This window comes from Streptopelia decaocto, assembly GCF_964273445.1.
Source record: "Streptopelia decaocto genome assembly, chromosome: 12".
Taxonomy (NCBI): domain Eukaryota; kingdom Metazoa; phylum Chordata; class Aves; order Columbiformes; family Columbidae; genus Streptopelia; species Streptopelia decaocto.
Genome location: NC_138667.1, coordinates 10,053,691 through 10,081,180, shown reverse-complemented (window position 1 = coordinate 10,081,180; position 27,490 = coordinate 10,053,691). Strand labels below are relative to the sequence as shown.

The 27,490-nt window shown below is 39.4% G+C and overlaps 1 protein-coding gene across 2 annotated transcripts; it reads left to right on the top strand.

Annotated features, from left to right (window-relative positions):
• The first annotated feature begins 50 nt into the window (after positions 1-50).
• Positions 51-25,799, top strand: SEC24A (SEC24 homolog A, COPII coat complex component). 2 transcript variants are annotated; one of them, XM_082063877.1, is made up of 23 exons: positions 51-231; positions 5,471-5,992; positions 7,926-8,093; positions 9,725-9,802; positions 10,129-10,295; positions 10,891-11,060; positions 12,097-12,199; positions 13,028-13,154; positions 13,425-13,534; positions 13,922-14,034; positions 14,758-14,876; positions 15,512-15,567; positions 15,891-16,097; positions 16,417-16,537; positions 17,120-17,278; positions 17,802-17,975; positions 18,400-18,510; positions 18,898-19,073; positions 20,538-20,675; positions 21,329-21,433; positions 21,570-21,662; positions 22,222-22,325; positions 22,722-25,799. In XM_082063877.1, the coding sequence occupies exons 1-23, from the start codon at positions 159-161 to the stop codon at positions 22,834-22,836; spliced, it is 3,309 nt and encodes a 1,102-aa protein (XP_081920003.1). In that variant the 5' UTR covers positions 51-158; the 3' UTR covers positions 22,837-25,799. The 2 variants fall into 2 exon arrangements, with proteins under 2 accessions (XP_081920003.1, XP_081920004.1); XM_082063878.1 differs by lacking the exon at positions 51-231 and adding an exon at positions 856-875.
• Positions 25,800-27,490: the final 1,691 nt, after the last annotated feature.

Here is a 27,490-nt window from a genome sequence, read left to right as displayed (position 1 = left end):
TGCCGCAGCGCGCCGCTCCCGGAAGTGCCACGTGTACGCGGTGCGCCTGCGCGCGCCGCCCGGTAGTTCCGGTGCGGGGCCGTCCTTCCCCTCCTCCCCTGCGCTGGGCCGGGCGCCGCCAGACGGGCGGCACCGCCGAGCCGAGACCAGCCCGCGCCATGGCCCAGCCCGCCAGGCCCCCCGCCGCCTACCCCAGCCAGAACGGCGGCGGCCAGCAGCCCTACAGCAACGGTGAGTGCGGCGCTGGGCCGCCCCGCTGGCGGTACGGGGCCGCGGGGCCCGGGCCGCGAGGAGGGAGCCTGGCCTGGCCGGGAAGGCTCCTGCCCCGTGGCTCTTCCCCCGGCCCCAGCCCGCTCTGCGCCTGTTCTCCCCGGTGCTGCGGGGGGCAGCGGCGCGGGGGAGGGGGCCGGTGGCCGCGGGCAGAGCGGCGGAGAGCAGGTGTCGGGGTGCCGGGAGCGGGGGCGCCGGCGGCCGCGGGGGCTCCCGGTGGGTTGGCTGCTCGGCTCGCTGAGTTTACAGCCCGTAGGAGCGGGCGGAGTCCGCGGCGGCCCCGGGGACAGGTCTGTGTCCGGCTTCAGCGGTGTCCTCACCGTATCGCGGACACCCTGTTTCTCGAGGGGAAACGCAGCTGGATTAGGAAACAAAAAATAAGAAAAGAAGTAGGTAATGGTGACTGATCTGTGCTGTCAGTCCCCGCCCCCCGGTAGCGTCACCCGGTCTGTTCGAGGGCACAGGGGCAGGTGGGAGCCGTGGCTGCCGCGGTTCCCTGGTTGGGAAGCGCCGGGGGCTGCTGGACGTGGGGGTCGCGGTGAAGTTGCTGGCGGGGCCTGTCCGGCCCGAAGCGTTACCGAGAGACACGCGGAGCTGTTTACCAGGCACGATAAATCTTCATTCCTATTTCTTCTCATTACAAAAGTGTCCCTGTGTATATTTTTGTGTGTCTCAGCCTAAGAATAGCCAAAAGTGCCTTTCAGAACACCCGTGTTTGCACTAACGAGGTGAAATGTGTGGCAGGAGTGGCACTGGGCGGTGTTTCAGCCTGTACCCCGGCCGGGGACACAGCTGAGGCAGCAGCCGGAGCCTCTGACCCTTTGGAACGGAGCTGTACATGTGGCACCCGCTTATTGCTGGCGGGGGGGGGACCTGGCTGGGCACAGGCTGCAGTGACTGGATTTTATTTTGTCGTTCATGTAAAACCGATATTATCTCATTCTGCGTGCTACAATCTGGGGAAGTCTTGGTTAATTTCTTTCTCTCAAAATATATCTTTTTATAGTGAGATATTGAAGGTAAAACTGGATAACTTACTGGCTGGCCTTCTAAGCTAGGAAGAAAGAAACACAAAGCGAGCCTTGTCTCTGTATATTTTCTTTGTAAGCATGGAAATCTCTGCTGTTGGAAGTATTTAGTGATTTCACATGTACAGATAGCATCCTCTGTACTTGGTTCCTTATATACTTCTGTGTTTCAGTACTTGCACTGCATCATAAGCAATTCAGTTATAATAAAATGTTTTGATTTTTCTGCTTTCTGCAGGAGTCATTAAATGGTTTGACTTGTCTTCTTCCTCCTCCTTCACAGCATGCTTATTACTTTTCCTCAAAGTCATCTGCAAAATGACATTTTACAAACAACTGTATAGTTGCTTATAGGGTCGAGAAAGTGGGAAGCGTCTGAGTACAGCCTGAGGAAGGCCTCTGTTCTGGAGAGCTCACGGGCTAAGCAGAGAATGTACAAAGAGAACATTTGCTAATGGAGTCACTGAGTGGGATGTTTTACAGACTGGCATCACTTTACATTTCCTGATTTCCCTGTAGTCGGATTAAGTTCATAATGGAAGTTTTGGGGAGGAGGAATTTCAGGCTACCCAGCTGTCAGGTGTATAAAAAATAAAGAACTGAAATTTCAAGTTATGCAAATACAGGGTAATAAACAGTTGTTATGGTATGGTAGAGATAAGGTTTGGGTTGCAGACCTTTTGAATAAATTATTCAAGCATGGCCTGTTCATAGCATCATTTAAAATCTGTGTTATAATCCTTGACCTTTACAATAAAAATAAAGCTTTTCAAAACAGTCTAGAGTCTACTGAAAGTGCTGTTGTGGCGCTTGCAGTGATCTATGAGGAAAGAAATGATGAATTGTTAGATAGTTGTCAGCTCTTCCTCTCAACTTGTTGCTTGCTTTATTTGTTTGCAGGTAACTCCCCGCGCTTGCGTGTCCAGCGAAGGCAGTAAATTGTCCAGGAAATTGTTTAGCATGGAGTATCGGGTTGCTTAGCAACAACCTTCCTCTACTTCATTTTTTTTTAATAGGATCAGTATTCTGTATTATTTTAACTGTAGATTACTAATTTGCTTTCCAGTTAATAGACTTGAAATGCAGACAAGAAGGAGAAACAATTCTTTTAGGGTGTTTTGTTCTCCCTATGTGATATCTTAGAGTGGCACTTTGAAGTCCTGAGAAGCTTTGGCAGCTGTTGGTTTTGGTCAGCTCTCTGTGAGCCTGGGGACCAGCGGGTCACACTCAGCTGGAGTGGGCACTGGTGGGCACTGACAGTTTGGTTGGGATGCAGCTTTCCAGCTTTTCCAGGAGCTAGGAGAGGTGGCACCTGCTGAAAGTAACGTGCTAAATAACTGCCTGGGAGTAGGTGACAGTGAAATTCTGTTTGGAAGAGAAGTTCACTTGAGTTCTAGCCTCTCATACTAATATTTGGACCCCTCATTTTATAGAACCATTGGGTAACCTTCATATATGTATTCCGGTGCCATTCCTGATCTCAGGAAAGTTAAATGACCTGGTGTTGCGGTAGAGGTGTCTTCTGCTGTTAAGTACGTGGCCTTTCTTGTGTTACTGACTCATCTCCGTGATCTCTGAGCGTTGGAGGTTTGGGTGCCACGCAGGTGGTCCAGCTCTTCATTCTGTGCTCAATTCTTTGTTGGCTCCTTGCTTTGTGGAACAGCACAAAAAACCAGCAACAGTGTTATAGGTAAAGCTGCAGAACCTATGCGCTTTCTGACAGGCCTCAGCAAAGAGGTCAGGTAAGGATGAATACCTGGCAGCACCAAACCAGCAAGTTCTGAAAAGTTTTTTTTGACTCTGAGACCCTTTGGAAAGGGTTTGCACCCCTCAGTGTTGTTGCTTTAGTTTTGTTGGCAGCATTATGCAGGTTTGTCTTGAAAACGTGAACTGCCCGTAGGCAATTGAGACTTCTAGTTGTGCTTCTGACTTTAAAAGTCAAAACTAAAATTTGGAACATTGTGCTGTGGTGAATTCAATTTTTAAAGCAAAGTTCCATGGAAAATATTAATATCAGGTCAGTCAGTTTTAGGTTTTACCTCGCTTCCATTACTTTATCCTCAAACGTATTGCTCAAGCAGGGGAAACAGTGTGTAAGAGAGAACTTTCTGTGCTATGACTCCTGCCTGGGCTAGAGAGTCATGCCTGAAGGCAAACAATCAGGTTATGAAATGAATTTATATTTGTTCTGTGTTTTTCATATGGCTTATAGTAATGTTGTTATATCAATGTATGTGGTGATGCCATCAGGACGCTGGGCATCACATAAGAAATCATCGTTTTTAAAAGTTAGCAAGTTTGATTTACAATGGGTTTTGTAAATCGATTGTTGAAAACCCATCTAACACACTGCAAGGTAATTTTTGAAGGTGAGTCATTTGTTAGCATTTTTGTGTTTGCAAGCTTTTTCTTCAGACATCATTGGGTTTAGAGAATTATTACTAAGCTTTATGAGCAGCATTTTAAGGACAGTGAGTTATAACTGGACTTCCTAACTGAAAGGCAAGCAGCATATTGAGATTAATGGGTGGAGAATAATATGGTATGTACTTTTTATGCACAGACAACAGAGGCAGTGAGGATGAGCTCACTAACACTGTAGATATGTATGATGCTCAATGAATTTACAGCTGTCTGTGAACCACAGCCTAAAGCTTTCTAGGGAAGGAGGGGCCGAATGACCAGTGCAGTGTTTGTCCTAAGAGCTTCAATGTATTCAGCATTTAGCTTAATTTATTGTCAAAAAGGCCTGAGTTCAAAGTTGTTTTAACCTGGAAATGCAAACTTCCTCACCTTTTGAAATTTCACTAGAATGTCTTAATAGGAAACCTGCTGTCTTTGTTTTAATGTTAAATGAAATCCTGTGATTCCATTCTGATGTCAGCTGTTTGTAATACTTGTACAGTAAATATATCAGTTCTGGCATGTTTTTGAAAACTGAAGTGGTGAATCCTGCAGGATTTTCTGGTCTGGAAAATTAAGTGCTTTTGTTTATCTAGGTTCGAAAAAATTGTCCAAGTCTTAACTAATTCTGGAAATCTGGAAAATAGTACAGGGTTGCAAAGAAAAGAATCTTAACTCTAAACCATAAAGAGGATCTTTTCTGCTTTGAGATGTTTAACCGTTTATGTGAAATGTCTTCAGTATTCAAACTGTGGATGTGGGGAACCACAATACCACTGGATTAAATAAACAATATACCATTGGAAAGTGGTTTAGTGATTTATTTTTTTTTAAGGAGTCGTGGCTGGCTGTGGGATACATAACCTAGTGTATTCTACTCAGAAGAATTTAGCTGGGAAATTTATAGTCTCCCTTCAGAATGTCCGTTTTGTGGCAGTGAACAACCTGCAGCACTAGCTTTTCTGACAGAGCTTTTACCACACTGGAAATCTCACAGTATCCTGTCTCTTTGTGTTCTTGTATAAAGCAGAAATCTGATGGTGCTCTTACCAGTGTTGTTTGCTGTTTGAAGAATTATTAGCCTTTTTTCAGTTTATTTTCTTCAAAAGATTAAAACTCAGTGCAGCTATACCAACCAAAAAAAAACATAAAAAGCACCATTAACCTATCATGTTTTATTTTCCTGATTGATGAATTACTTTATGAGAAAACTTCCAGTCATTCCATCTTTGTGACCAGTTGGCTGCTCACATGAGCGATATGTGTATGAATAGTTCCCTTACTAAAATTAACTGCAGAAACTTTCGTAGATTAACTCTGTCACTTGAGAAACAGCATAGTGACCTATGTTGAAACTGGCTGTTGGTGTCTTTGCCATAAGCTGAAGTTTAAGTTGATGTCAATCCTGGAGTGAAACTGAGTTATTAGCAAACGGGTGCTTCCACTTTCAGTCTGCTCACATGTCCTACTGCCAGCTGCGTGGGTGAACATTCCGCTTTGGTCGGCTCCTTTTTGGGTATTTCTGAAGGCAGAAACAGTGTCGTGTGTGTATTTCAGTCCAGGAGGATGGATTGTGCTCAGGCACCAGAATGCTTGGTGTTTGGGAGGCTACTGTAAAACAGAACAAATATCTAAGTGTTGGCAGCAAAATTCTTGGCTTGAAGACTAATAAAATCCTAAGGAAAGTGATTCCCAGGAACATCTCTTATTTTCAGCAGAGATACACAATGCTGACTTTCTAAAAGGTTTGTTGTTTATTTTTCTTCCAGGTCCCGTTCAGAATCAGCTGATGCATTCACCAGATGGCCAGGGATATAGCCCTTCGGTTCCAGGATTGTATCCACATCAGACACCGGCAAAGGCTCCTCCCCATCAGCCTTCTGGACAGTACAACTACAGTGGCTCTCAGAATGTTTCTCAATTAAACAATTATCAAGGACCTGGGCAGACTCTCAACAGACCACCAGTGGCACCTTTCTCTGGGTCACCAGCACAACAAACAGGTCCTGTTCCACAAGTGCTGCCACCTGCATTGCAAAACTCAGCTGCTGTATCATCTGCCGGTAGCTTTCCTGCTGGAGTGAGCCCGCCAGTGCTTTCAAACTGGCAGTACAGCCAGAGCCCTGGGACTCAGCCCACTGGGTCACCATCAAGCCATTTGGCTCACATCACTGGGACAGCATCAGTTCAGCCACCGTTGTCCTTATCAGGAAATACAAATCCTCCAGGAAATTATCAATATGCTGCTTCTCCGGGATGTCCTCCGCTTCAGAACAGCTATATGAAGCCAGGTAACCATACATTTTTGGTATTTTGCCAATGCCCATTTCTCAGTGTTTCTTTAAAATAAAAAAAAAAAAAAATTAGAATTGACTCTGCGTCAGCGTTTTGCTTGTGGAATGAAGTTGTCAAAACAGATACTTGGAGAAAATGCATATTGTAAATACTGGGGAGATTTCTTTGGATTATAAGTGAAAGTTCTGTGCACAAGTCAGGCATTTCAGTTTGGTTGGGTGGCTGAAGTAGGTAACCCCTGAATGGTGTCTTGTTGTTTTGGGAAGCTGTTTGTGGGAAATGCTGTTTCCTTGGGGTGGTTGTTGGAACATTGGCTTCAGTCAAGTGAAAACTGTGGGGCCTCAGGGTTGAAAACTGTACCCATCTTTAGTGACTGTGGTCTTTAGCAGTATAAACTTTGTTAGCTTTTCCGTTCATCACTTGATTCAGGTCCTTCTCTGAACAGCTGCAGCCAGATTGATGCAAACAACTTGAGCAGAGTCTGGAAGGAAAACTGGAAAGTGTTCTGTATGATGAAATAGAGGCCAGTTGAATGGAAAGCTTCCTTCCTCTAAACTTGTAATTTGCACTACCTTATAGTAATTGTCAGTCTTTAGAAAGCACTTGGAAAGCTGGAGATGCAAAGAATTACAACTACTGCAGCCTGCATTCTGTTTCTGCCGCTTGTGTGTTGGTATATGCAGTGGCAAAAAGCTTTTCTAACAGTAAATAGCTCTTTTATGCAAGTGATTATTATGGAAATAAAGTTAATCCTTAAGTTTCCCTTTGCCAAACTGCTGCTTGTTGTTATAGAGGTTTTTCTAACTGAGCATGCAAATAGGAGTTACGTACAGAAATATTTTAAATGTTAAAGAAAATATTTTTTTCTTGTGAAGTGCTTTTAGCCTCAGTAGAGATTTTTGTTGATGGTAGCTTTTTGTTAGATGCTTGACTGATTTTGTTATGATGTTCAAACTGACTTAGGCTCACAGAATTTATGAAACTATTTCTGGCAGTTTATGGGAATAAACAATTAGTACTTTGGTGTTAGTGAGAAAAGTGCTGAGAAATTTTGGGAAGTGGTATATGAAATGAGAGCGAGTGTCTGGTATAAGAGAATGCTTATATCCATTCAATGGTGAATCCTCCTGAGCAATTTCCCTGGTAGTTTTTGTGGAACAGTGATCACTATTAAAATGAATGTAGCTTGTTCTTAGCACAAACGTCTGCCAGCTCCCTGTCTGCGTGGCCAACTTTGGACAAGCTCTTAGACACAGAATCCCTTCCACGTTCTGTTACAGTGTAGCCCGTGTATAGCAATTATTAATTAGCTTTGCAGTATCAAACACTAAGTCCTAGGATTTTAAAACAGAAGCAATTAAAAACTTTCCTGCAACTTCTGACATGGAGGATTAAAGACTTCAGAGCAAAACACCTCACACTTGCACAGCAAGTTTATCCAAACTGCACATTGCTGATGGTTTTCCAAGAGAAATCTTTTTTTCCTAAATAATTTTAGTATCTATGGAATCTGTACATTGCTGTTTTGCATCAGATTGAAGATGAGCATCATGTCAAAAGGGATGTGTTTAGACTCTTAGTAGTTAATTATTCTCTGTCTAATATGGGGCTGTACTGTAACTTCATAAAGTCCAGACTTAGTAATTGAAGTTGAGATTCTTTCTGTACCTCTTGAAATTCTTACCAACAAGAGTACTGGAAAGAAAGAGATCACGGATAACAGCTACAAGAACCCACTACGAGAAGAGCACGACAGAAAGAACCTGAAGTTGTGAAACTTTCTACATGCATATTAGAATTTATGTATATCATGCTGTTTAATGTTTGAATAAGAGAAAAATTTAGATTTCAATCTCTGTGGTTTTGTAACAAAACTTTCGTGACCTTTTCATCTCAGTTAAACTCCTTCTAAAAATGAATCTCTTACAGGATCTGCACCTCCACCAGTGACCCAGCCTTCAGCTCCACTCCACCCCCCTGCAAGGCCACCTTTGGGCCCCCCGCCAGTCCGTGGCCCACCCTTGATTAGGCCGTCAACACTGATAGCAGGACCACCTACTACACAGTCTCTGCTAAATTCAGCTCCAAATCGAGAAGGTAGGAAATAATTTGTTCTTTTTGTTGAATTTGAGTGTTGCAACTTGCTCTAATGTGTAATGTTTCAAGTCAAGTACGCTCTTTGCAAGTACATTGTTAGACTCAAATAGTAAAATTTATACTAATGTAGCATAATTTTATCTGAATGGAGCAGGTAAGGACCTGGAAGGAAGTAAAATATTTCTTGTTGACAGTTGTTAATAAAGTAACAATAATTAAGACTTCAAAATAGCTTTCTAAGTGCTATTTAACATGTCCGTGTCTCCCATAGTTGCCATCTCTTTTTTTGTTTTTAGCTTTCTAAAATGGCATTGAAATTCTGATTTCTCTGCATCCATGACTGCTGTGGAGAACATAATCCATGTATATATCATTTTATTCTACAGGGACACCTAAAATGCAAACCCTGCAATTCCTTGCCTGTTTACATAGCTGTACCTTATTCTTCCTTTCTGTTTAAAATCACTGAAATGTATCTTGGATTTGTTCATTTTCTGCAGGTAGTTAGTGGAGATTGTTAAGTGTCAGCTGTTAAAGACATATATGACTTTCTCAGTCTCTTGTGGGCCCTGCACAAATATGCTGTTGTTTAAGAACTCATCAGGGCTCTGTATCAAACAGAGCTGGAGCGGTATTGTATTTACTGCCCCTGCTAGATGGGGCCATGTGGTGGTCAGCAGTTTTATTTTCACATATATAGTTTGTTCTGTCACAGCTGTTGGTTCGTTGCAGGTTCAGATTGACAGTTTCTCTATGGTAGCTCTGTGAGTACAAGAATAGTATATTCAGATATAGCTTAGTTTTGAGCATGTGAAATGCATTAGATATTGCTTTTGCTTAGAAAGTCTTTTCCAGGGCCCTGGAGAGATAAAAACGTTTAGTCTGTGAAGCAGGGTGACTGCTGCTTACTAGCAAGATTCAGGATATAATGTAAATTCCTTTCATTGGGTCATCTTTGAACATTTTAATGAAAATAAAAAGTAAATTGTGTACCGACTCCTCCTTAGCAATAGATAATCGGGTTTGTAATTTAAACATAGTGTAATTTAAACAAAGCTGTCCTTTGGGAGCACTCTCACAATTTCAAGGTTTTTCTTATCTCAGCTGGAATTTATATCTTGGCTAGTATGTGACTGTATCAGAACTGTTGGTATTTGGTGAGCAGTACTGGACTAAGTGAATGTAATTTGATGTTTCCTTGAATTATCAGTGGAAAAGGTTCTTCAGGGAACTCAGTACCTATATTACAGGGTATTCTAAAATCTGTGGCCTACAGACATTTCCTCTGATCAGGAGGATGCGTCTCCTGACACTTCATGTCAGCTTGGAAGTTACGGTGAATATCTGATGTAATCTTAAAACATCATTCAACCCGAAGAGTAGAGACTTTTGTTTTCCTTGAAAAAAGACCACGGGGCTTTGTGAATGTCCTTTGTTGAGGTCATGTCAGCAGGTGAAGTGTGTGGGAAAAGAGGCCAAGATGTATATTCAATGCAGTTTCATCCTGAGACAGAAACAAAGTAGATCCAAACTATGATAATTTTAATATTACTAGGGTTTCTTCACAGTTACCTCATTACAACTTCTTAGTAACTTGTGAAAATTTTTACTGGGATTGTCTTTCTTAATAGGCGATGCCACATCTGCTGCCAGTGATGGGTCTGCAGTGCAAAACAGCTATGATGCAATAGAAGGTGGTGGCCTCATGGGTAAGGCTTGGGGATTAAAAATGTTTACTATTATGTGACTTTTTTTAAGATCTGGGAAAGATTGAAGTTTAGGTATTTATGTACAAACATGCATACTTGATTGGATGTCTGTCTTGAAGCTAAGTGTGAAATTTGAAGCACTGACAGCATGTCTTTGCCTGTAAGTATGGTAGAGTAGTTAAGAGCATTTTACAAAATTCTCTACGATTGTCAGTTTTTTACACTTGGAAACTGAACTACAAAAGGTCTTCCTGCTGTAGTAATGCATTGAGCAAGCTGCACTTCTTCAGCAATTCATTTAAAGTATTTGTCTTCTCTGCTTCTAGCAACTCCACATCCTTCTCCTGCAGCACCGAATCTTAACATGAATAGAAATGTTGGCTATTCTTACCCTGCCTTACCTCCAGGCTACCAAAATACTTCCCCACCCGGAGCACCGGGAATGCAGGCGACTGCTTTGCAGTATCCAGATGGAGCAAAACATTTCCATCAGGTAGAGATTGTTTGGTTTTGATCTCATTTACTACCTGTGGTATGTGTGGGTGAAAAGAAGTGCCGACTGGTGTGTGTTGTGCATCTCCAGGGTGCTGCTTCTCTGGTTCACTGCTTGGTGCAGTGTTTGTTCAAGATGATGGACATAGCCTGAAATTAATGCTTTTGTTGACACCGTGTACCAGTTTGGAAAAGCCGTGTGCCAGCCCTTTCTGAAGTGTTCTATCCTTGTATCTATGTTTATCTTAAAACCTTCAGCTGCTTTTGGCATGGTTTTCTTCCCTTGAGTTGCTATTGTTAGCTGAAGTATTTGTTTTTTCCCTGAACTTTCAGAGCGAACTGAGCAACACTTTTGCCAGCCGAGCCTCTGTATTTCAAGAGCTTTGTAGCAGATGTATGCTCATTTTTGCCTCTATTGTGTTACATGCCTAAGTTTAAGTAACAACTAGTATTTCTAAATATATCATTGTAATACAATGGCAGTTAATACACAAATAAAACAAAAAAATGAAAGGGAAATGTGTTTGCTTTTTAAATGAATGGCAAGTTTCATCCAAATAATTGGTGTTAATTTCTGAAATTTTATTTGATTCTAGCCTGCCCTGGGCATTAATCATTTAACTGCATCTATGGGTGGCCTGAGTCTACAGCAAGGATTAAGACCTGTGAATCTTCTTCAAGAAAGAAATATTCTTCCTACGAGCCTCTTGAAAGCTCCTGTCCCGAACTTGCATGAAGACATCCAGAAGCTCAACTGTAATCCTGAGTAAGATTATCCATTTGCTGTAATCCATCAAAATAAATGGAAGTATACATTTCTGCTTGTAAACGTAACTCTTCATAAAATATTTCCTTAATTTTGTGCGTAGAAAACATTGAAAGCAGGCTTCACTTTGTGTTAAGATAAAGGTGGTAAGTGGTTTAAACTTTGGAGTGAGGAAAATTATCTTTGTAGAAAATATGAAGAAAAATACATTGCTTGCAAGGCAGCTATAGACAGGTATAAGACCTTTACAATACAGTGGGCAATGAGCATGATTGAGAAAAGATAAAATAGGAGTTAACTCACTTCAGTGAGGTATACCAAAAAGATTGTGAATGCAGAAACATGAGTGACCTCTATATTGAACGTAACCATTTAAAACAAGGGAGTAGATGGAATGTCAGACAAGCAGCTGGCACTTGGTTATTCAAGTAATCTCTGAGGAGACCAACCAAACTGTGAATAAGCAGGTACTCTTGCTTTGCAAGCCTTTTGTGATTGATAAAGGAAATAACAGCGTCTTTAGGAAGTTGTTCATGCAAACAAGCTGGTCTGGATTTGCAGAAATACTGTGCACTTCTGCACATAGGAAACTACCAAGTTCTCAAGTCTTTAGAAATGGCTGTGGGCTTGTTTATATTTCTATTTAGTTTTAAGACAGCTTTTAAACTCGTCGGTTCAGATTTGTTTATAAGACCACCTCAAAATGGTAGTCCAAAATAACACATAAAATATGAAGATTTGGTGCAACTTTGAACATTGTTAGGCTTTAGTTACTTTGACTTGAGTGACTAAAATGATGCTCAGTTCTGTGTAAAGAGCATCTGTATAAAATAAAGTAAGCACTCCAAGTATGTACTCTGAGTCAAGCTCAGACTAAACCAGAACAATTTGACAGAGTTGGAGAAGATCTTTTATCTGGAAATGGAAATTCACCATTACCAGCTGTAGAAAAGTATAAAGGATACTCTTTACTATTGAAATAATATTTTTTTTTAATGTGAAAGCCTCTGAAAATAACTCTTTGTCTTCCATGTAGGTTGTTCCGCTGTACGCTGACTAACATTCCTCAAACTCAGGCCTTATTGAATAAAGCCAAACTTCCTTTGGGGCTCCTGCTTCATCCTTTCAAGGACATATCGGTATGACAAATACTCAAAACTTTAAATGCTAAAATATCAACAACGCCTTTACTAAATCCAGAGCTGGACAATGAATTATAAAAGAAGGTCAAGTATGTTAGTTAATCTTGGCCCAGAAAAATTACCTTGGTGGCTGACACTTCCCTATTCCATAGAGATCAGTGCCATTTTTCTATTTTTTTTTTTTTTTCTCCCAACTGTTTTTGAATTTTCAAGGCTCACTTCTTAATCAAGAAAACCTCCCAGACCTCAAAAAACCCAGAAGCTTATGTACAGCACAGCACTCGGACTGTGCCAGAGGGTGACACATATAAATTCCAGTATCACTTAGATAGATTTATCTTGTCACATATCTAGTTGTAGTTATTGATTTCCTATACCAAACCTAGTACTAATTCTAAACTTAGATTAAAAAAGCTAAAGAGGTTTGGATGTCCTTAGATAGCTGGGAGACTTTGAATTTAACAGGGCCTTTTTCTTTTAAACATTATTATTTTTCACAATTTAAGTAATTTTTCAAAGATGTGCTCTTTTTTCTGATTTTGGATCTGTACTGTGTGTAGCAGTTGGCCTTAAACCATCAGTGTAAAGTTCAAGACTTCAGAGGCTTGAAAAGGGAACCTACACAGTCAAATAGGTTAGAGCTCAGTTCTGGCCAGTCATCTTATTAAGGAATTGTATCAGTGCTGTGAGGATGCAGAAATACTTCTTCCTTTGAGAAGTGAGCTTTGAGTAGCTTACCAAGCTACTCAGTGTAGGTAATGCTGTTACCATAGATGAATAGCTGTAGTGTGGTGATGCTTTAAAACACAAACTTTTCTTTTCCAGCAATTGCCAGTGGTCACTTCAAGTACTATCGTGAGGTGCCGTTCCTGCCGGACGTACATTAACCCTTTTGTCAGCTTCCTAGACCAAAGGAGATGGAAATGCAATTTGTGCTATAGAGTGAATGATGGTAGGTTTTAAACGTGCTTGTTGCATTAAACTCTTAAGGTTAGTGTTTTCCACCTTGGCCTTTGAGCCTGTAACATTGTTGGCCATATCAGCACTAGGGATCGTCGTCAGTCATGACGGGGCTGTGAGACACAAGAAGTGTTTCCCTGCCTAGGCTTGTTCTCCAAGAAGCGTTGCCAAGCAGGCACAAAAGAGTCGATGTATTTATTTTAAAATGCAGCACAGCTAATACTAGTGTGAAATAATAATATATATAAATTTATCTGCATAGTTCCTGAAGAATTCATGTATAATCCTGTGACGAGAGTTTATGGAGAACCTCATAAAAGACCTGAAGTCCAGAATGCTACTATTGAGTTTATGGCTCCATCTGAATACATGGTAAGTCTTTATTTACTCTTAGTTATTCTCTCCCTTTGTTTTATTTCTAGAGAAAAGTCAGAAAAAACCTTTTTATGGAGGATGTTTCCCAGCTTAGAACAGTTGCTGCCTCAAGTATATCTGAGAACTCCTGGGAAGAACTTCAGATAGTTCTCCATTTCTAAACATTTAGCGTGTCAGAGGAGTTTTGTATTTAGATTATGTAGATGTTTGTAGATCTTCTGGAAGAAAACGATAATTCTAGAATTACCCAAGACAAATGCGTTTAGAAGTTTTTGCTATTATCTGTGTTGTGTTTTAATAGAGTTTAAGCTTGCCATGGAGTTATATAACCCAAATTTAATAAATGTCACTTTAAAAATTAAAGGTAGTCTTTTCTTTGCTCAGCTACGTCCACCTCAACCACCTGTGTACCTCTTTGTGTTTGATGTCTCTCATAATGCAATAGAGACAGGATACTTGAATACAGTCTGCCAGACCTTGTTAGACAATCTTGACTCGTAAGTACCTTTTCCTTACAATCTCCTATTTTCTTTACTCTTATGAGACTTGTGATAGATTTCAACATGCCACTGCTTCTTGTTAAGAAATTTCCAAGGGCTGGCTCACAATGGCCAACGTTGTATTAAAATATAGTGTAAAGCTGTAGTCTTTTTTTCTGTCACAGTATGAAAGGTAATTTTGAGGCATATTTTTCAATCTGGCTCTTTCGTGGCTGCTTCACCAGTCCCAAAAATGAATGAACATCATGGTTATGATGTCTTTTGAACTGTATTTTTCAAAAGCTGAAGTTCAGATATGTATTTGCTGAAAAGAATGCATATATCTAATGAGCTTTTCTTAAAATACATGCTGTATGAACTTACATAAATCCCACTTGGTATTTTGCAGCTTGTGTCTTCCTTTTCTTACATTTCTTAAACATTTCCTGAGTGTCTCGTAGATGATTCTACTGTACCTTTTCCTGGTTTGTTTGGATTTGTTGGGTGTTGGTTTTTGTGCGTGTGTGTGTGCGTGTGTGTGTGCGTGTGTGTGTGCATGTGTGTGTGTGCATGTGTGTTTGTTTGTTTCACCAAAATGACATAGTCAAGCTGTTGCACTAGAGCTGTTAAGCTAACTACTGAGTAACAACCTTGGGCAGGTGCAGTGGATTTTTTTTTTTTTTAAGAAAACATGCAGAAATGAAATTTCATCTTGCTGAACACCATATGTCTCCTTTTTAGGATTCCTGGGAACACTAGAACAAAAATAGGCTTCATAACGTTTGACAGCACAATCCATTTCTACAGCCTTCAGGAAGGTCTTGCTCAGCCACAGATGCTTATAGTCTCAGATATTGAAGGTATGCAGAAATAACTTCTGTCATTAGCGTCTACTAATGACTGTTGGGTTTGGCAGCCTTTTTAAAAAATGTATCTGTGGGAGTTCTAGATAGATCATTAGTCTCTCTAGTAATAGCTTTAGAAGTAGCATATGTCTGTGTTCGTTCTGAAGCCTCTGATGTCTGGGCAATGCTTTGGCTGTTCATGACTTCAGACATCAAGACAACCTTCCTAACTTGTAGTTTAATTTGTAAAATTATCTAGATTTCTCTTACGATCCCAAATATTGTTGCTTGGTAAATTGCTGTAGATTCTGTGGTGACTGATGCTTAGTGCTTGTTCTTCTGCCTTTAATTTCAAGTCACCTTTCACTGTATGTTATGAGGTAGGGTAGAATGAACACTAGAAAGTCTTTCTTAGGCATTTTTACTGAATTGTCTTGATTGTCCTTCAACCCTGTCAATTACTACTCTGACGTGGCATTCAAGGCACAGGTAGGCTTATGAGAAAAAAGAAAACCACAGAATTATGTTTGAATGGATTTACACACTGATACTGTATGCTTTTTACAATGAGTATAGTGATTGGCAAATGCAACTGGGGGAAGCTTGATGTGTTTTTGAAAAATAACTTAAAACCTTTTTTTTTCTTCCAGATGTATTTATACCAATGCCAGAAAACTTATTAGTAAATTTAAATGAAAATAAAGAGGTAAGAATTACCTTACCGTACATAATTAGTGACATTCATACAGTTTCAGATATGCTTGATAATTTCTGGATTACTTAATGCCCTTTAACACCTACAGTTTAAATGCCAAGTTTGAGGTGGAAAAAAGAGGTCTCTTAATTTATCAATGTGGCTCTAAACATTTGCCAACCTGAAACAAGACAACATTTTTGCTACATTTTTTTCTTTACTCCCTTAATGTTAGAAGTGTTCATACATGTTTATGTATGTTCAGCAGTCAGCTCTATAAAAGAAGAAAACTCCTAGGACTCTTGATCTTAAGATTTTTGTTTTCTCTATTGTAGCTAATTCAAGATCTGTTGAGGACCTTGCCACAGATGTTTACCAAGTCCCTGGAAACGCAGAGTGCTCTGGGGCCTGCCTTACAGGCTGCCTTTAAACTCATGTCCCCCACTGGAGGTAGAATCTCTGTCTTCCAGACACAGCTTCCGTCTGTGGGAATGGGAGCACTGAAGTCACGAGAAGAGCCAAACCACAGAGCAACCGCAAAGGTTAGAAAAGCAAAAAGGTTGAGAGAACTGGCTACCCTGTCCTATACGTGTAGGTGATTCTGGAATTGCTCGTTCTGGGTTACTTCCGTGGTTCGCTTGTTGAGCTAACCTTCCCTTGTTAAAGCAGTAGAAAGAACAACAACAACAAAAACTAGGCAATATAAACACAGATTTATTATCTGATTTTTCTTTTTAAGCTATCAATGTAATTAGTGATGGAGAATCAATTGTTAGTGCCCCTGAAAACAGGCAATAAATGTGTTAATGTAAATGTGTTTGAATTTCCTTCGTATTTTGTAATACTCTGTTGTATTAACAGGACATACATTTGACACCGTCGACTGATTTTTACAAGAAATTAGCCTTGGACTGCTCGGGGCAACAGGTTGCAGTGGATTTATTTCTTCTTAGTGGACAATATTCTGACTTGGCTTCACTAGGTAAGGCATATTAAGCTGATTTGGGGTGTGTAACTTTTGTACTTTTCGCAAATACATAGAATCTACATTAACATTTAGTATATGAACCCGATTTGAATGAATCTAGTGTGTCAGGTTGCAAATTAATCCTTGATGAGCAGTGACAGTGAATAGATTGTAATCTTGCAGTCTTTCCTGATTTAACCTAGTCGTTCTCATATTCTCCCTTAGTGAGTCAGGATTCTTGTGATCCTGGTATAAGTGGCTGAAATACTTCCCTTGTATGCCTTTTAACAATCAGTGTAAACATCTTTAGAGGAAGCTTCATTGGCATTTAAATTTTTTTTCGACATTTAACCAAACTTGCAAGTGACAAAGTACCTGTCATTTCAGGCCAATGGAAAACACCTGAAACTACATACATACTTGAACATATAGTTGTTACATCTATGTCTCTGTATGCAGGTCTATAAGTGTGTACCAGAGCTATTTGCAGGTGTGAACAGTTTAATAATTGAAGGGAATATTACATTCAACTGGTATATTGAAAGACCACAGCAGCAGCTGTCTGCACTCTGCCAATGTCTGTTGTTTTGGTTTCAGGTTGTATATCAAGGTACTCTGCAGGTAGTGTCTATTACTACCAGTCTTACCATCACAAACACAACCCTGTCCAGGTGGAGAAATTGCAAAAGGAACTGAAACGATATTTAACTAGAAAGATTGGATTTGAGGCTGTCATGAGGATAAGATGCACCAAAGGTTTGGACACAGGTTTTTTGGGGGCTTGGGGGGTGTGGAGGGGAAGTGGATGTTTGCTGTTACTTGGGAATGTTTTGGTTGGTATTTTGGCTGTCGTTTAAGCTGAAATGGTTAAAAGACAAAGATTAGAAAAGTAAAGTTCAGTACCAGGAATCAGACCATTAATTAAAAACTGTATTTACAGTATCTTTACTGGCATCCAAGTTCCATTTTACAATGGTTAAAACTGGAAATTTTGTTGGACTGCTATTTTCAACAAGCGACTGTTTTTATAGTCTGGAGACTTGCTGCTATGGTGCATTGATTTGACTTCCAAATTTGTGCTTTCTGCTAGCCTTTGTGGATTCTGTGGATTAGCTGTCTGTTTGGGATGTTCACCTTTCTTGAACATACTTGTTTTCATTGTGAAGGATCTTAACATCCCGATACAGAGCCATCTAACAGTGATAGCAGATGTGTAAATGGTGTCTGTACTTCATGATTATAAAAATAAAATGGATTCAATCCAACGCTGATCTTCTAGGTCTTTCCATTCATACCTTCCATGGGAACTTCTTCGTACGATCTACGGACTTGTTGTCATTACCCAACGTAAACCCAGATGCAGGATATGCTGTGCAGATGTCAGTAGAAGAGAGTCTTACTGATATGCAAGTTGTTTCTTTTCAGTCAGCTCTCCTGTACACATCCAGCAAAGGTAAGATATACAGGCAGTTCAGCTGCATTAACAATACAGTGTTCAGATGAGTATTTTTATGTCAATTTTTCAGCTGCAATTCAGTTGCAATAACTTACACAAACTGTTTTACATAACATCAAGATCACAGCTGTGATGGGTTACTGCATGTTGTTGATGTTATTGTGTCTTCTAGACCAAGAAGTTTTTCTTGGGAAACTTAGTTCTGGTCTGAAAATAGGTAGACTTCACCCGGAAACTGAGAACTAACAGTTTTTAAAAGCTGCTGGAGATGGCCTGATTCACCTCTTGTATTAGATTAAATCTTAAATTAATTAGATTAAATCTTAGTTTTCTATTTGCTGTTGAATAAACAGTGGCATTTCTTGTATTGTTTCATAAAACAGAAGTTACATTTGGAGACTGAAGTTTTCTTTCCTTACAGGTGAAAGACGAATTCGTGTCCACACTATGTGCTTACCTGTTGTAACAACACTGAGTGATGTCTACCTGGGGGCAGATGTACAAGCCATCACTGGCCTGTTGGCCAATATGGGTAGGCACGATAAAAGCTTGTTTGGATATGTATGGATGATATCCCAAAAGCTTTGAGCCGTAATCCTCTAGGAAGTAACGTTAGAAGAAAAGATTCTCTCTTTCTAAGAGTGCTTTCTAAGTTGCAAACAGAAGAGGATTTTTTTAAATGCTTGTCTTAGGCGAAGTGTCAGTGTAGTTGTATGTAGTCACCTGGATTTAGTCTGCTGCATCATCATGAGCCTCTGGATTTTTTTTCTGAATCACTTATCTTGACTTCCTCTATAGTGTAGGAAAAGCTTATTCAGATGCATGGGAGTATATGTTAAAATGAGAAAAGTTAGCATATGCGATTGTATTTCTACCAAGGGAGGAAAAGCCTCTTATTTGAGCTTTGTACTCTTTTTAGCTGTGGATAGATCCGTTTCTGCTACCTTGAGTGATGCTCGGGATGCCTTGGTCAACGCAGTGATAGATACTTTATCTGCTTATCGTTCATCAGTCCTAAGCATTCAACAACCTGGTCTCATGGCCCCCTTCTCACTACGGCTCTTTCCACTTTATGTACTGGCACTCTTAAAACAGGTAAGAGTTAAATGGAAGCTGTGCAAGAGCATGATTATCTGTTTGGCATGTCAGCCTGCAGTAAAGAGACATTTATTTGGTGTATAAAATAGCATTTATCTTCTCTTTCAGTATTTTTGTAGGATGCAAAATTGAAAAGTTGCTTTATTTAGACTGTTTAATAAAATGAGCCTTCCTGCAATTTGCCATTGGGGTTCTGAGATATTTTACAGATTTGAGAATGGTCCTTCTTACACAGATAAAGTTATCTCAAGATAACTGCACCCCAGAATTTAATGACTTGAAAGGTCAATGTAGAACAAAGCCTATTCAATTGTTTCTCGTGCCTGGGTAGATAACATGTGATTTTACAGGTAGTCAATGTATTTTGGAGTCTGTTATGAAGGGATTTGGAGAATTTTATGGAGCAAATGTATAAAGATAATAATGGGCGGGCCTTCTGCTCTTGCCTGCAGAGGAGAGCAAGGGGACAGAGAAGATGTTTAAAGAGTGTAACTTATAGGAGTGAACTAGTTGAGAAGTTTAGAAGTGTGTACAAAACCAGAAGTATAAGTCGTATAACCAAGGGAATAGGAAAATATTAAAGACACTGACTAGTCTAGAGAATGTGGAAGAGTACTGGTAGAGTGTTTTTTCAAGAACCTAATTTCTGTGCATTTCTGGAAATGTAGATCCACATAGAAGCTCAGTGTGGATTAAGAGAGCTGGCTGGCTGGCAGAGAGGTAGTTGGCTGCCTGTTCTCACAAAAGGTTTAAAGCGTTTCATAATATTTGCTCAATGAAAGTATTTTTTGATTGGTTTTCCCTGAAGTAGTTTTAAGTGTTGGACAAGCTGCCTTTCTGTTCTAGAGAGAGTTTTCTGATTCATAGATCTTGATAAGGAAGTAACCAGCATGTTGCTACTGGCATGTTTGTAAGGATATTTGAGCTTTTTTGTGTAGAAGACTGTATAACTGTTTGACTCAGTCAAGTGGGAGGAGTGAGCCCTTGTTGCAGTTATAGCTGGGCTTTTTTTGTCCCAAGAAGCCAGGACTGTCTGTATCTTAATTGTAAATCCAGAATTACTTAAGATTCTGTACATTGAAGCCAATTTTAAACTGCTCCAATATTTATTCTTTTAAATTCCATCAAGTAGCATTTTTGAGGTGTATGTTAGAAGGGAGATATTCCAAGATGCTTTTATCTCAGCTGTAGTGCTCACTAGAAAGGATTGATGGTGCAAAGTCATCTAAGTTCTAGAACCCAGAAATGGGAATGAGGAGAATTGTATAATTTGTATGTGAAACACTGAAGAGAACTGTGGAGAAGTCAAATAGCAGTGGTAAAGTACCATATTTTGAGAAAATAATTATGGCTCAACTCTAAGACTTCAAAGTAAGTTAGAAATAAACAATAGATGGTGTGCTAAATTCAGCTTATCACACCTTGCTTTCATGGTCAAATTAAATGCCTGATTTTTTGCAGAAAGCATTTCAAACTGGGACGAATGCTCGTTTAGATGAACGCATTTTTAACATGTGTCAAGTGAAAAACCAGCCCCTTGTTTACCTCATGCTTATGACACATCCCAGTCTGTACAGAGTTGATAATCTTACAGATGAGGTGAGTGTTTGCATTGCTACAACGTCTTTGTCTGGTCCAAAAAATATTTGTATGATGTGAAAATAAATTTGTGTTAAAGATCTCACAGGTTTTCCACATTAACAGAGCATAGCTAAAATTTGCTGTTTCATATTTTCCCATTTGTTGCATTTGTTGTTTGGGAATTCTGGAGAGGAGCTGTACTCTGGCTATGGATGCACGGGGAAGGTTTTTTCTAACTTTTTCCCTTGTCATTCTCTTGCACTATAAATTGCATGTATGTAATGACAGTATAACATCTGTTTTAGCTTTTTGACCCTCTGTAGCTTCCTTTATTTTAAAATGTCTAAGTAGTTTTGTGAACAGTGAGAGAATGTTTATATAGGAGCCTGGATAATTTTAGAAGTCACATCTTTTGTACATAACAAATCTGATACTCCAACTTAGTTAATTAGTTCTAGAACTGGAGTATCAGTACGCCCTCTTTAAATAAAGCATTGAGATTTATTAATAAGTCAGGCACTTTAAGTGTGACTTGCATTAAACTGAGGAAAAGGATCCAGCTTCAGTATACAGTATAATACATCCTATTCTTATTTAACCTTTTGTTCTTGTGCCTGCTTCAATGCATCAAGATGTGAACCTCTGTTTTTCTGTTTGCTTTTTTCCTTTAGGGAGCTCTTAACATAAATGATAGAACTATACCTCAGCCACCCATTCTCCAGCTGTCAGTGGAGAAGTTGAGTAGGGATGGCGCTTACCTTATGGACGCTGGCTCTGTAAGTTGTGTGGTGGTGGTTATTTAAAAATTATCTAAATTTACTTGAGGGGTTCTTTCTGAGAACTCAAAATGTGCAGGAGACCGCTGAGGTGTAATTTTGCATTGAATTATTTTTGTTGCTGGGTATCTTTCAGGTAATGTTTCTGTGGATTGGGAAGAACTGTGGGCAGAGCTTTATCAGCCAAGTCCTTGGAGTTCCAAATTATGGCTCAATACCGCAGAATATGGTATGTGCTTGCTTTGCTGTACACCAGTCATACAGTGCTGCCAGAAATATGACCTTCATGAGAACTAAGACACCACTATTCAAATATTAACCCTTTAGTTATCATTCACTATAAATCCAGATTCAGGGCAAGAAGGAATTTCCAATACCTCTCTTGGAGTTTCTCCAGGTTAAAACTTTATAGATCTCCCATGAAAGCAGAGTAAGAAGAGGCTGGTAATGATGAAGTCTCATAGAACTGTGGGAGCAGACTGAGAATACATGGGAATATTAAGGATGGTGGTTTAGTGGGAAATCCTTTGGTTTCTGCAATAGAACAGGTAACTGATCACAGCTCAGTCATCACTGTGCTGACAGGCAATTGCTGATACCAGCATAGTGGATTTGACTGTTTCAAGCCCTTTCGAAGGTGACTAGACTAAAACTATCCATCACAAAATGTATCTGCCTGAGTGTCCTTTATACCTGATTAGGACAGCGTTTGGGCTGTTTTAAGCGTTCCTTTTACTGTTTTTCTGAAAGCTATGATGTGTGTATTAATATTATCCTTTGTCTCTTAGACACACCTCCCAGAACTTGAAACTGCAGAATCCATCAGAACAATAGCTTTCATTTCTTGGCTGAGAGAACAGAGACCATTCTTTCCTATACTATATATAATAAAGTAAGTTCTTTAAGAGTCTTTGTGCTTCTTTAGGGACCCCTTAACAATACATATTTAGGTATCATATACTGAGCTTTCTTAATGGAAGTTTTAACAGTGGTGCATGCTGTGCCTAACAGATTTGACAACAGATACGAATTGAGTTGTCTCCAATAATTTTCCATACATTAAAAAAGACTAAATATCACAGAATAATCTTTAGCTAATGGCAGATAAGTAAATGCTGATAAGTGCACTTGTTGGGGTTAATCACAAGGGCTGTTGGAGAGCCTCTTTTCATATTTCCTTAAGTTCTTGAAATATCTTGCTGCTTGACCTCTAGCTTTTTGAATGTGTTGCACTGTAGATCTTGGCAAATGTTTATCTCACTCAAAGCCTTATATTTTCATTTTTAAGGGATGAGAGTCCGTTGAAACCAAGCTTTCTGCAGAATATGATTGAAGACAGAACAGAATCAGCCTTATCATACTACGAATTCCTCCTTCATATACAGCAGCAAGTGAATAAATGAAGTACTAGTGTTTGGCTGACTTCTTTAAGGAAAGATTTTTTGCAGTAAAGAACGATTGTGCTTGTAATATCTTCATTAAATCTGTGGCCTGAGACAGCTGATGAGAAGTTCTCACTGTGATTTCAACGAACTAAAGCAAATAAAGGACCACATCTGAGAATCAAATGTGCAACTACATAATATTGTACCTTAAAAATCAAACTATTGGAACTGGTTGAGCACCTTTAATTTGCTGCAAATCATGTTTTTACTGTAAGTAGTTGCAGCATGAAGTACATTTACAAAGGCAATACTGAAAAGGTGAAAAACATTTTGTAAAATAAAGAGCTCTTTGTTGTTCAAAATGTATATTTCTGTAACTCTTTGCCTTTTTTTTTTTTTTTTGCTGCTAGATATAAAACCTCACAATATTGATCATGATTTGCAGGGAAATTCTTTCTAAGTGCATCCAATGATTACAGACAGAGCATCTCAATGTTCTGCTTGATACTTAAAGTAGCAATGAAACAACTGTTCATTGTGAAACGAACAAATACTTTATGAAGTGTAGAATCCAGTGTTTGGATTGGATTGTGGCTGATAGGACTAAAGGTAAGCTTAACCTGGACAAGGTGGCTGAATTTGTGAAAGCGTTTAATAAATCAGTATTCAAATTAAAAAATAGAGTGGGGAGGAGCGGGCCGTATGTGAGACATTTTAAAAAGTCTGTGCCTGAGTCAGCAGTATATTAGGTAGATGACAAGCTTTTTTTTTTCCTTCAGTAAAAAGAATAGTTTTAATTTCATTTTGTGAATGGTGTGGGAGGGGAAGGGCAAGGAAGGTTATCTCAGATTTATTTAATGAACGTTTAGAGTACTTTTGGCTCTTGTTTACGTTAACCAAATGTTAGGCCCCTAAAATGTAGTGTGTCTCTGAAGTCAGTTTGTATGACAGGACTTCAAACCTAATGTTTTGAGACAACATTTAATATTGTGATGTTAAACTTGGAAATGAAATCATTTTTCCAAAGACAAAAATATTATATTGTGTTTGAAGTTTTGTCCATGGTTTCAGGCACACTTGCAGATTTTAAACATTTTTTTTTTACTGCAGCTGTGTCTAGGTCCAAAGCCAGTGTGCACCAAATAAAAGCTTTAAATATACTCTTACATCCCTGGCAGAGCTACAGATGGAGGTTAACATTGAACCTGAAGTGAAAATTTATGCACAAAAATAATTTTATAGAAGTGTATTTGTAATTGTTCTCTTTTGGAGATTAAGCTATCATTGATGCCTAGCAATGCAAAGAGTATTTAAGTTACTGTATCCCTATGCCCTTGGAAGTCTTTCATATGGAAAAATCTTGTGGGTTTTTTTTTTTTTTTGGTTAATAGTGGTAAACTTAAAGGTCTTGCAAAACCTACTTCCTGGGGCAAGTAACTTGAACAGGTGAAACACTTTGAAGTGGTCAAACATGTACTGTGATGAGGCTAATTAACTTAAATTTTGTGATACAAGTGTCAAAGGACATCATAGGGTAATAACTTGCTACCATTTCAGGCTGTAGCTTCACCTGATTGTCAGGAGTTGCCTTATTTCAGGGGAGGAGTTTCTTTGGGGAAATTGTTGTCGCTTGAGCACGAGAAGCTGAAGTTCAGAACAACGTCTGAAATAGCGTGAAAAGACTATTGTGGAACCAGTTTAAGCTTCCCTGTCTGCTGGCTCCATAGCACACAGGAGTATATTTACTTGAACAGCTTTTCAGAGAATTGCACATTTTCTAGTCATAGCAAAGAAGTTTTTAAGTTTTTACAGTCTGACTTTTTTTTTTTTTTCTGGGAAAGGGGTCTCTTCATTTAAATCATAAATGTAAGTTATGCGGTTGCATAGGCTATGACTTAAAACTTGTGGTTTGGGTGTATTATCACTCAGATGTTGAAAATCATCCTTGCATCTAACAGGCCACCCAAAGTCTGTTTCTTACTATGACTGTATTTTGCTACTATTATATATCCCATAGTTTTTAAAACAAACATAAATGTTGGAGTTGGCTTCACTGCTTTATGTACACCAGACTACTGGCTAAAGATGTCAGTCATTGTGGCAGTTAACAACTTTGAATTAGGATCCCGAAGTTTTACAGAGTAAAACATTTTAAACAAGACTCAGATGAGAACCCTCTTTGGGAGTTCTCTTCACCTTGGAAGAAATTCTGTATTGACCTTCATTAGTTTATTTGCTTGCGGTGGGAAGGTCCTGCTGGTTCACCTTGGATTGCCATAAGGGCAATACAGGGCAGATGAACACACAAACTACCTGATTTTTTACCTACAATTGAAAAATAAGGACACTGTAGATGATCTGCAAAAACAGGCAAGAGAGGCTCTGGTACTTAGATCTCAGCACGACAACTCTACCACTGCAGATGTACTCGATTGTTCTAGTTGAAGACTTTTTTTTTATTCAAACTCTTGCTGTATTTGACACATTAGTGTTCAGCCAACATTGTTACCATCCATTTTACTTTGCTTTCATTATCGTTTTTAATTTAATAGAGTCTAAGTCCGCATAGACTGTGTTGCAATAACTAGAAGGATTCACTTTTATTTAGAATTAATTTCTTAACAGAAACTAATCAAAGATGCAGAATGGCTGTTAGATAAGGGACCATTAGATGTGATTTTAAGGTTCTGTTTACTATTATGGATGTAATCCTTATAGTAAATTTAATTTTGTAAAGTAGTGTATAATATTGTAATATTAAATCTTTGTTTTATGAACTCAAACTTTTGATCTTCAGTATGAAGCTATAAATCTTCCCCCTTCTGAATTTGAGACAGGATTTACTTGTCCTCCTTTTTACAGTTTGTAATTTTCACTGTTTTATTCCTGTAAAAAGTCATTTGTAACACATGCAAATGCTTATTTTATCTGTGCTAATTTATCAGATTTGGCTACGCAATAAAATTAATTGAAAGAACTCATGCAAGTCCATCAGTCCTTTCTTATAAATAGAATAATATATTTCATCAGTCTAAATACCATGTACCAACAAATGATAAATTCTACTTTTAGCTAAAACGTAATGTTCAGGTGATATAAACTGAGGGGGAATTTGAGAAAATTAGTTGCAGCTGATCCAAACTTCCCTTCTGTCCCTGGTATTTTTTCTCCCTCCAGAGTATGTCTTGTCAGTCAGCACTGTTAATTCCATCCTACCTTGGGGTTTGTTCTCCCAGTACCTCCACAGCAGGGCTGTCCCCCGCTGAGTGGTCCTCGCCAGCTGACATTGGTGGTTGGAATTTAGCCTTCAGCAGTGTTCCCAAGGTGATGATCAATTTTATTGTAGGTAATCCTAAATCTTCATTTAACAGCCTATTATTTCAACACCTTTTTATAAAAGTCATTCTGTCTTCTGCTTGCCAGGTTTTTTTATGAGCTGTCATCACTGCTGCTTCTGGTTCATCATATATAAGTTAATGCATGAGCTTGGTACTTTCATGTCAGTTTTTGAATACAGGATGGTATCATTCTCTAAATCACTTAGTATCATTGAAATACTAATTGGACTTGTCAACACAAAGGTTTTCCCCAATATGTGTAACAATCTCTGTCCTGCTGCTGAATTTCATTAGTGGTTCCACGTTCCATCCTGGCACCAGTCTGTGGAAGTTCAAGAACAGGATCCTTAATCTAATGGAAGTGCCTGTGGTGCAGTCTGGGAGTTATGGAGTGCAAGTTGTTAAGATAATTAATTTGAAGTATTGATCCATGTCACTGTCTTAATTTGGTTTGGCTCTCAGGCACTTTTGCTAGGTGTGTTAGCCATGGAATGTTCAGCTAAGGAAAGAATACTGTGGCCTGGTTTTATCACTTTTTGTCACGCAATTAGAGGTGTAATGGACTTTTTATTGTACATAAATATGAATATTACACCAACCGTATCTTGGTAGAAATAACTGGAGATGTTTCTTGGTTTATAGTGTTATGGTAATTCTGGAATCCTTCAGTGGTCCTTGTTCCCTTGTTTTTTTTCCCTCAGTATCCACAGTCAATCCCTTCATTTGCTTAATGTATTAACAGCTGTGCAGTGACACCATATGGGGAACAGCCTTTGGGAGGCAGCCCCGCGCTGCCCAGCAGCTCCCTGAAGGCATTTTCCTACCTTATGATCGCTTTCACTTACACATTAAAACGTCTGTTTGCTCACACTCCAATAAGCAGCATATTCTCTTCCCTCCTTTGGAGTGTGCCCAGAGATGCCTCATTTCCTAAATTCGGCTGTACAGCAGCACTCACAGCTTTTCCAACAGCAAATCTCCACGCCCGGGCCTGCTCCTCCATGCTCGGAACATCACATGCTGGAAACTGAACTCTGTCAGTTTGTCCTTCTGAACCCCTCTGACATACTGCTGCTTCTGCACGGTCAAAAAGCATAATATCGGTGAAGCTGATGAGCATTTAAATTTGGTCCACACTGTGCTCTTCCCTTTTCGTTATCATCATCTGTGGTGTGTGTGTGTGTGTGTGTAAACCTTTCCTTTGATACACAAATTTGTAGAGTGTTTGGTAAATACAACTTTGGCTAGAAACATGAACCTTCACTTATTCTAATACTGTAAGTTTCTATACAGACCACTGCTCTCATCTCTTTGTATGAGAATTAAAATGTTAC